Source organism: Onychostruthus taczanowskii, unplaced genomic scaffold (genome assembly GCF_017590055.1).
Source record: "Onychostruthus taczanowskii isolate IOZ18803 unplaced genomic scaffold, ASM1759005v1 scaffold19, whole genome shotgun sequence".
Taxonomy (NCBI): Eukaryota; Metazoa; Chordata; class Aves; order Passeriformes; family Passeridae; genus Onychostruthus; species Onychostruthus taczanowskii.
In genome coordinates, this window is record NW_024499128.1 from 8,438,925 (window position 1) to 8,448,871 (window position 9,947).

Here is a 9,947-nt window from a genome sequence, read left to right on the forward strand (position 1 = left end):
AAACAGAGAGCCAGCTGGCAGAAACTGAACAGTGCCACTGCATTTTTATTGCTTCTAACCCCAAAAACCAGATTATTACTTAAAAAAATGTCTTTTTTAATTTCATTTCTCTCTGATCCTGCATTAGTTTGTCTGCTGTGTGCAGCAGTATTATTAGCTGTAGCCTATTTTTCAACTGGCTATAAAAATTCAGCTTTTAAATTACCTCCTGGTCCAACTCCTCTTCCGATCATTGGTAACCTGCACTTGGTGGATCTTAGAAGGCAAGATAAATCACTAATGAAGGTAGGACAAAAACCCCTAACCCAGACCTTCATGGATTTTAAAGCTACCTGGGATGTTTCAGTGAGAACTTTTTGTCTTTTTTAATTCAAACTAAATTGTAAAGGTGTGAAAATTGCTTTATGATGTCTTTCTGGGCTTCTTCTAGTCAATGTCTGTGTTGATGCAATGTAATTTAGGAGCAATCAACCATTAAAAAAAGACCTGTGGGTAATATGGGATTTCTTCATGTAATTGTGATGATGTACATGAAGTCTATAATGACTGTGGGATTTGAAATATTAATTTGACAGCTTGGACACCCAGAAATCTTTTAAAGCATTAGGATACAACTAACATAAATTAAATTGCTTCCCTCCCCTATGCCCCGGAGATGTGGCAAAGAGGAATTCCACAATGCAGTGACCCCAAAACTGCCGCGGAGAGGGCCAAGTCCAGACGCTCCATCGCAAAATCCCTTTCCCTCTTAATGAATGGTCACGCATTAAAGTCTAGATGGCAGTGCAAGGGAGAGATGGCAAAGCTGTGCTAAGGAACAGAGTGAAAAACCTGTGAGCTCTTCCACTAAGCTGTAATTAAGAAAACTTACCCCACTGCGTGCAGGACGAGGCTGCTCCTGGAGCTGCCGGGCATTCCCGCCTGGTTTTAGGGGATGGTTCCCTTGGGGATGACTCCACTGGGGATGGCTCCATTGGGGATGGTTCCCTTGGGGATGGCTCCACTGGGGATGGCTCCACTGGGGATGGCTCCATTGGGGATGGCTCCACTGGGGATGGCTCCATTGGGGATGGCTCCACTGGGGATAGCTCCATTGGGGGTGGCTCCACTGGGGATGGCTCCCTCAGGGATGGTTCCCTCAGGGATGGCTCCCTCGGGGATGGCTCCCTCAGGGATGGCTCCCTCAGGGCTGACCCATGCTGGGGTCACGGAGAGAGTGCGCAAACAGGCAGGGGGGTTCACAGCCAGGTGTCCACGGCTCCTGTGACAGCCGTGCTCAGCAAACACGGGCTGTGCTGCCACGGGGCGAGGCCCCAGCACCTGGAGCTGTTATGGGCAATGTCAGGGTTGGGGTCAGTTTACCCAGCAGGGCTGGGCAGACGCTGCTGCAGCCTCCGAACGGCGCTTTGGAATTACCTCCGCGTGCTTTTGTCCCCTGCTTGGCTGTGCTTGCTGTTGCCTGTTTGCCTTGACTTTGGGATTACTCCAGAGGGGTTATCCCTCCATCTCACCCCACGGAGAGCAAAAAATGGTGTTTGCACAAAGCAGCTGGCACCGACTGGGGTTTGTTGGGTGGGAAATGAGGAATACCCTCTTTGTCCTATGAAAGAGACACTGCTTGTCTCCCAGCAGGATGCAGGAGTGCTTTAGTACATCAGGAGCATCAGACCAAAGCTTTCCTCTATGACAGAATCATTGTTTGCACTGAACTATCTTCTCTTTTTTGGTCTTTCTCCAGTTTGCCAACTTTATCTGCCATTTGAGGTCCAGTCTTTAGATTTTTTTCCTTTTTTTTTTTTTTTTTTTTTTGGGGGGGGGGGGGGGGGTTTTTTTTGGGTGTTTTGTTTTTTTTATTGTTTGTTTTTTTGGGTTTTTTGTTTGTTTGTTTGTTTGGTTTGTTTTTTTGGGTTTTTTTGTTTTCCATTTATTTTCTCCTTAACAGCAAAGCCAGATTAGTGATGCACTGATGGGGGTGGGGGCTCCTTCATGGCAAGAAGCCTGAATTCCATACAGATGCCAGCAAGGCACCTGTACAAAATGCATTGTGTTAGACCATGATGAGCTCACAGGTGCCCTTCTGCAGGTAGTGGCTCTGCAGACATTCCCTGCAGGATGCCAGGATGAAAAATGTCCTTTCAGACAGCACAAGGTGCTGTTCTGTGCACTCTCCCTCTCTTCCTGACCATCACAGCTTGCCTCTTTTTCCAGCTTGCAGAAAAATACGGCCCCATCTTCACCCTGCACTTTGGGTTCCAGAAAGTCGTGGTCCTGACCGGGTACGAAGTTGTGCGAGAGGCGCTTGTGAACTACACAGAGGAGTTTGTAGACAGACCATCCATCCCCATATTTGACCAAATTCAGAACAAAAACGGTACTAGAGCAATGACTGGGGGTGTGGGAGGGACAAGGCTGTCATTTATTGCCCATGATGATGATGATGATGATAATGATGATGATGATGATGATGAGGCACAGCCCAACTGTGCTTCCCTGGAGCCCAGCTTTTAAACACGCCCTTGGGCCCTTCTGAAGCCAAGTGGCAGTGAATGTTTGGCTTTCCTTGCACACAGTGGCTCCTGGCTTTCCATCATTTCTGCTGATGCACTTGCAGCCCATCCATATCCAAAAACCTGAGGCACTGTGGTAACTCTGGGGTTAATCTCTGTGCGATGTTGCTGTGAGCAGCTCGCTGTCACCACTGGTTTATGAACCCTCCTCACGTTTCCAGGAGACTTTGGACTACCTGGCTTGGCTGTTGGGAGCTGTTGGGTTTTTCCCTTTCTCCCACTGCCTTTGTCATGTCAGTTCCCACACCTTTGCCTCCCCACAAAAGTTCTCAGGTAGTCCAGCCTGAAACAGCTTCAGAAGCAAGAGGCTGAGGCTAGAAATTCACCCCCACAAACAATCCCATAGTTTTTCCACTCCTGACTATTTCAGAGGTCTTTTTGCTTTGTCTATCCTCTGCTTCATGTGAGGCTTTAGTGGGAGAACCAAAAGGCAGCTTTATATGTTTGTCATAGGCTGAAGTTGGAATTAGAATTAGAAATAAAATTACCCAGCCATAATATCAATAGATGATGAATTTATCACTACATATATAAAAGGAATTTATGAGGAGAAAGGTATTTTTTAGAGCTAATTTACATGTAAAACATCCCTGTGGGAGAATATCAGTATTGCATCATAAGTCCTTTCACATTTACCTTCTCAGCCCAAGTCTGAGGCACTAAGAGTGACCCAAAGATGGGAGCTCTCAGGGGCTCTTAAGCAACAATGGTCACAAATTTACCATGAAACATTTTTTCTTCAGAAAATGCCAATTTGTTGACTTTGTGAAGATGGTCTCAGAAAAGGAATGATCCAGATGAAATTACATAAATTAAAGAAAAATTAAAAATTGAAGTCTAGAAATTTGCTCTGGCATTCTTAGAGCAAAAAGTTTTGTTACCCAAATTAAAATTACACTGCTTTAAAACAGAAAAGTAAACATATTTAAAAGCCTCACAGCCACGATGAAGACATGAAATGCTGGCATCCAGCTTTTCAACTGACCACAATCTGAGATAGTTTTTGGATTATTGACCCAACTTTTTCTTTACAGCACTCTGACAGGATGAAATACCCATCCCTGCTTGGAGGTGCTAGAGATCATCGTGGCTTGAGCTCAGAAACCTCCACAAAAATGTCAGTATTTTCACCACTGCTGAAAATACAGCGCTGCTGGGAATCTCCATAAAACACTTCAGGGTTGAGGAGACTGAATTATCCCATCTCACATAGATAAATTACCTTTATGACTAGAACAGGATGAAGGGAGCAGCTTCAGACACACAAGGTGCTTGAGGCCCTAGACTTGCAACCTTCAGGGTCAAAAATGTCCCATGACTAACTCAAACCAACATCTCCCCCCAGCTCTAGAGCCAACCCATACTGGTCTGAAAGCCACACGTGCCCGTCTTCCACTCAGGAGAGGACTGGGGTAACTGGACTGGGAGGGAGCTTGCTTTTCCCAAGCTACAGCTCAGTGAGGATGGAGCTGAGAGGATGCAGGGATGAGGCACACAGAAAGGGGAGATCTTTAGTCCCTAAAAATCCATGTGAAAACAGAAACACCTGTGGAGCTCCCTGCTCACCCAGTGCCCTGTTTGGTGTGGTGTGGGGGGCTCCTCCGTGCCTGAGCCCAGCACATTTCTCACGGGCTGCCCAGGTCTGTTCTTCTCCATCGGGGAGCTGTGGAGGACGACGCGCAGGTTCACCGTGTCCAGCATGCGCAACCTCGGCATGGGCAAGCAGATGATAGAAGGCAGAATCTTTGAGGAGCTCCACTTCCTCATCGAGATGATCAAATCCTTCAAAGGTGAGCTGGGGGCCAGGCTGGGGCTGCCCAGCCTCGTGTGTGTCACAGCTGCTCCACGTCTCACAGCTTTCCCACCCTGCTCCCGCTGCAGGGGAACCTTTCAGCCTGCCCTCCTTCAACTGCGCTCCCATCAACGTCACCTTCGTCATGCTCTTTGGGGACAGGTTTGACTACAAGGACCCAACCTTTCTCACTCTCTTAAGACTCATAGACGAAATTATGATTCTTCTGGGATCCCCAAATTTAAACGTGAGTAAACTGTCCTGTCCCACAGGTAATTTTTTTGCATGAGCCACACCAACCGTAGGGTTTACTTCAGCAGTTTTCAAATGTTCAGAGCCAGCCATTACACCTAAAACATGACAGTTTGGTGCCACTTGGGTCACCAAAATCTGCTGCCAGATTCCCCTTACCTACTTTCCTTTTGACCCATCCTGCACATCTGTGTGGAGTTAAAATGAGATCTGAACTGTGGTTACTTTAGCTTATGAAAATCTGCCTAGGAAGTCCCTGGGATGCTGAGCTATTGCTACTAAAGACAAAACTCAACTGATTCATTGGCCCATAGGAAAAAAGCTGTTTCAGCATGTGCCAAGGGGATTCTCTGTGATTCTGTGTGGTATTTCTGCAGGCCTAATGCTTCTCTTTTTAAATTTCTCATTAGTATTTCAATTTCTACCCGTTCCTTGGATTTCTTTTCAAAACCCACAAGATTATGCTCAAGAAAATCGAAGATGTGCGTGCCATTTTAAGGCAATACATGAAGGCAAGCAGGGAGGATATCAATGAGAACAGTGTGAGGAGCTACATCGATGCACTGATATTCAAGCAACAAGAGGTATTGGACTGCTTAGCTCTGTTGGCTGTTTGCAATGTCTCCTTTGGATTTTCTAGCTAAAAGAGTTGCTGAGTCTTGATTTCAGTCATGTTGTTTAAATCTATTGAAACCCCTGCTGTTATTTCAGTGGTACTTAAATCAGATGCGAGACTCTTACAATTGGAACATCTTTCTATCAAAATTAAGACACAAAAGCTACTCTCAGTCCACTCCTGAAATCGTAGCACTAATAATGTGAGATCAACTACTCTCTTCTAGTAGAAAATGCATGAATTCACATGAAAGCTGACTCTGCCTTTCTTTTTATGAAAACAAATCTATTAATCATTTATACTGTTGCTCCATCAAGATGAATGAGCCCCTTAAAGCACTTGAATGATAAATCATCAGTACAAGTCCTAACCCTGCCCTGCATCTTACTTAGCAGAGGCTCGGCAGTTTCACACATCAGTTGGTTTCATTCAACACAAAATATTTGGGCTCTGAGCTTTTTCTTTCCAGCTGGATCCAGGCTGACCTTAGGCACTAAGTATTCTACTCAGCTGTGTGGAGGAGGAGTTATCACAGTCCTAAAGCCCAGGCAGAAATGGCCTGAAAGGTGATTTTGAGCAATGCTGGGAATTCAAACCCAGCCTTGGGCAGGAGGAGTCCCTCAGAGATAGGATTAGCTGAATCTGCTTCTGTTCAGGGCAGAGACCAGGCTCTTTCAAACCTGCAAGGCTGAGTCTGTGAGCAGCAGCTGGCTCTGGGTTTCAGCCTGCTTCCAGGGGAGATGGATGTTGAACCAAAACTCCCCTCCAGACCTTCCATCTGTGGTGTTCCATCTCTGGTGGAAGCTGTGCATTCAAGATCAGGTCTATTTTATCACCCAGTTCACAAACACAAGACCACAGCCAGCTGTGCTGTAGGTTATGCAGCATTTCCTGAGCTTGCTGAATACTCAGACTGATGGTTTTATGACTTTTCTTGCCTCTTGTGTTTTTCAAGGAGAAGAATAAGAAAGACAGCCTCTTCCATGATGACAACTTAATGGCATCCATACTTGACCTGGTCATGGCTGGAACAGAGACCATTGCCACCACGCTCCAGTGGTCCATCCTGCTCATGATGAAATACCCAGAGATTCAAAGTGAGCAGCTGTTACCTACTCCATCCATGAGTATGGGCTGAAATGGGGAAGGAAGAGGCCCTGCCTCAGATCCACAGCAGCTCTTTTGCCTGAGGAGCTGAATCCTAGCTCTCCTCTGTGATGAGCTCCTAACGTAACTAGGTGCTGATCAAAGTCACAATAAAATAGCCCTTTTGACTTGCTAGGAGAGAGGATGAGTGGAGATCAGAGTATGATGCTGCAGGAACCCACATGCCTGATTAAACACACAGCAAGGAAACCCACACTGCTGCTTTAAGAATCCTCTCTCTTCAAACTCAGGAAAAATGGGGTTTTTTTCCCCTAAACCAAATCCAAGGAGGGCGTTGGCTTCCTTGCTGGGACACATCCTTTTTGTTTGTTCCTTCCAGAAAAGGTGCAGGAGGAGATTGGGAGAACGGTCAAAGCTGGGAGCTGGGCCACGTACGAGGACAGGAAGAACATGCCCTACACCAACGCCGTGCTGCACGAGGTGCAGAGGTTCATCACCCTCCTGCCACACGTGCCCCGCTGCACTGCTGTGGACACCCACTTCAGGGGCTACTTCCTTCCCAAGGTAGGTATCTGCTGCCTCCCAGGAGCACAAAACCCTCCCCAGATTCACCAGTGCCACTGGAGAATGGTTTCTTAGAGGGAATTACACGACAGAGTCCAAAACCATCCCCAGAAGGGTTTCTGTACTGAGCCCAGAGTTGTCATAGGACTCAATGCAGTTTCTCTCATGCTCAGGACTTCCTCACTCCATGAGCAGCCCTGGTTTACCTCCTTGCTGCCATCTGCACAGTGAAGTATCTGCCAGAGAATTGCAGGATCTTACCTTCCACTTGAGGTTTTCGCAGCACCATGTGGGGTTTGGCTTCAGTCCTTGGCACTAGTGGGAAAATCTCACTGATGTCTCTCTGCTGAATGATGGGATAAAACCCTCATGGTCTCCACCTGCCACAGGTGGAGCAAATCTGGGACACCAAAGTCTGTGTGAGAAAATGAACCAAAACAGCACTTGGCAATCATTTGTGCCTTTGTGTGCTTTTCTTCCAGGGTATAATTGTAATCCCATCCCTTACCTCAGTGCTGCTGGATAAGACACAATGGGAGACACCACATCAGTTCAACCCCAACCACTTTCTTGATGCTGAAGGGAATTTTGTAAAGAAAGGAGCTTTCCTGCCTTTCTCCACAGGTAACTAAAGGGCTGACCTGCACAGAGCTGGGGCTGTGGCAGGGCCACTTAATTACAAGACACACTAATGAGTCTTCATGTGTAAACACTGCCCTTAACTCAGTCAATGAGCAACCAGACAACTGAATGGAATCAATTGTTCTGCATCTGGGCAAATGGCTGCTGCCAGAGCACAGCTCTCCCACTGCTAAAAGAAGGGTAGTAAAAAGAAACACACTCTTATCTAAAAGTGGTATATGAGGATAAATTGCACAGGAAAAGTGAGCTTCAAACTATTCCACTTTGGAAGGAGGTGGCATTCTTCTACCAGGCTGCTTTCCAAAAGAAAGGGTTAAAGATGCTGAGAGGGTTGGAGGAGCTTAGGAGAGGAGAGAGCACAGCATAAATGTGCAATAACCCTGCAAGATGGCTGTAGCCTGTGACAAAAGAGAACCTTTAGCAACACAGGCCCCTCTACTCCAAAATGCTTTAGTGCATTTCAAGGTTTCCCTCCTGCTCCCATTGCAACATCTCAGATTCTAACGTGTCCATGGCAAACATTCCAGCTGGATTCTTCCATGAGCACTCTGCTTTCACCCGCAGGGCGTCGGAACTGCATCGGGGAAAGCCTGGCCAAGATGGAGCTGTTTGTCTTCTTTGTAGGGCTGCTCCAAACGTTCACTTTCCAACCCCAGCCAGGAGTTTCAGAGTCTGACTTGGACCTCACCGTCCCCCAAACGACTTTCACATTGAGGCCTCAGCCTCAGGCAACCTGCGCTGTCCTGCGGGAATAACCACGGCCTTGTCCCAGAGCTTTGGGGTCCAAGACCCCAACTTTGCTCACACTCCCATTCCCCCACCCTGCCACACCACCACATCCCCTTCCCACTGCCTCCATCCCCACCTCCACTGCTCCATCCCCCCAAGGGCTGCTCTTTGCTCCTGTGCTCTGGGGGAGATGCAAACACAAACCATGGTGCTGGCATCACACCCCACTGCTCACGACGTGCATGGAGCTGGTGAAGGGACCAAGCTGCTGCTCTGGTGGAGGGGATGCAGCCCATGAGCAGCAGGGGAACACCCAGGCTCCCAAGGTTCACCATGTCACAGAAATCTGCCCGGAAGCCTGAGGAAGAACAACCCACAGTTTACTGGAAGCCACAGACCTGGGTCACAGCCTTGAGCCATCCATAGGCACCTCCTGGGCTTTTCCACAGCTCACAGCAAAATCCTACCAGGATTTCACCCACCAGGCAGCCAAGCCAAACACTGAGAGTGAAAAAAAGTGATGGGTCCGTGTGATTTGAGGACTAAGTCATTGGAACAGTGTCCTGGAAGATGCCCCAGAGGCTGCAAACCTGTTCAGAGAAGCAAGTGCTGCAACCAAGCTCAACACTGCTCCCCAGTCGGAACAAAACAGGAGCTGCATTCCTAAGTTTGCAATTTAAATCATGAGGCCACATGAGATTTGCACCAGCATCCGGTCATAAAGGGCTAATGGCACATAAATAAACTACACCCACTGTTAGTTTTACACTTCTCTGTCCTTCCTGACCTCGTTAAACGCAGCAAAGAGCATTCCCTCTCTTCAGATATCCTGGTTAATGTTAAGAGCCTAACCAGCAGTCATTTGGTGTTTGGGATGGTCTGGCCTTTGGAACCAGCCATGCAATTCCCCTGCAAATGCAGTCTAATTTCACAGTGCTTGTTTTGCACACACACATGCACAGAGAGTGGGGATCAGGGATTAAATGAGAGCTGGTTTTGCTTGGCTTGCTTTCCTCTGTAGCTCAGCCTGGCTGTTGTCTCTATCTCACTCTTACATGCCATCATATTCCACAACCTAATTCCAGCTAAAGCAATTTTCCATCCATTTATCTGCCTGTGACTTCCCACTCCTCCACATGCATTTCCTTATCATGTGCTTTATCATATTGTTTGTTTCCCCTTCATGGGAACCCAATAAAGTTTTAATCCCATGTCCTCATTACATTTCCTATGCCTGGCACCCAACTTTGCAGCACACAGAAATGCAAACACCATGAAAGGTTGGTCCTGAGCCCAGAGTGAGAACGGATAAAATGTTAGATGTATCCCATGGGTGAGAAGTTTTGCATATGCTCATCCTGGTAAACATCAGCTCAACTGCAAACCATCCATACCTGCAGGGTGGTTTCACCAGGGCAAATTCCTCAGATTTGGGCTGTGAGTCAGCCCTGGGGACAGCCTCAGTTCTTCACTTCTGTGCCTCCTGCTTGCAGAGGCTGGATTAAAGGTTTTCACCACAGCCTCCCTGCTGCTGCTGCTGGCCCTCTGCTTAGTGTTGGATGGGAAGGCAAGGAGAGACAGGCAAAGGAACTGGGGAGCAAACCAGATATCAGCTCCGTGCAGGAAGCCTTGATCTGGCTGAAATAAAATAACACTTTTGCCTTTGCCTTCAGAAAGG

At 47.4% G+C, this 9,947-nt stretch overlaps 1 protein-coding gene across 1 annotated transcript; it reads left to right on the plus strand.

The window, feature by feature from the left end:
* Positions 1–8,295, plus strand: LOC121334496 (cytochrome P450 2W1-like). The gene is made up of 9 exons (XM_041401694.1): positions 1–285; positions 2,209–2,371; positions 4,208–4,357; positions 4,449–4,606; positions 5,022–5,195; positions 6,183–6,324; positions 6,714–6,898; positions 7,381–7,522; positions 8,105–8,295. Exons 1-9 carry the CDS (start codon positions 88–90, stop codon positions 8,293–8,295), a joined length of 1,503 nt encoding a protein of 500 aa, XP_041257628.1. The 5' UTR covers positions 1–87.
* The last annotated feature ends 1,652 nt before the right edge of the window (positions 8,296–9,947 follow it).

Coding starts and splice junctions, on each gene's coding strand:
- LOC121334496 (XM_041401694.1), top strand. CDS start 88: ATGTCTTTTTTAATTTCATTTCTCTCTGATCCTGCATTAGTTTGTCTG. Junction 4,358..4,448: donor GATGATCAAATCCTTCAAAG/GTGAGCTGGGGG, acceptor CTCCCGCTGCAG/GGGAACCTTTCAGCCTGCCC. Junction 6,899..7,380: donor GGGGCTACTTCCTTCCCAAG/GTAGGTATCTGC, acceptor CTTTTCTTCCAG/GGTATAATTGTAATCCCATC.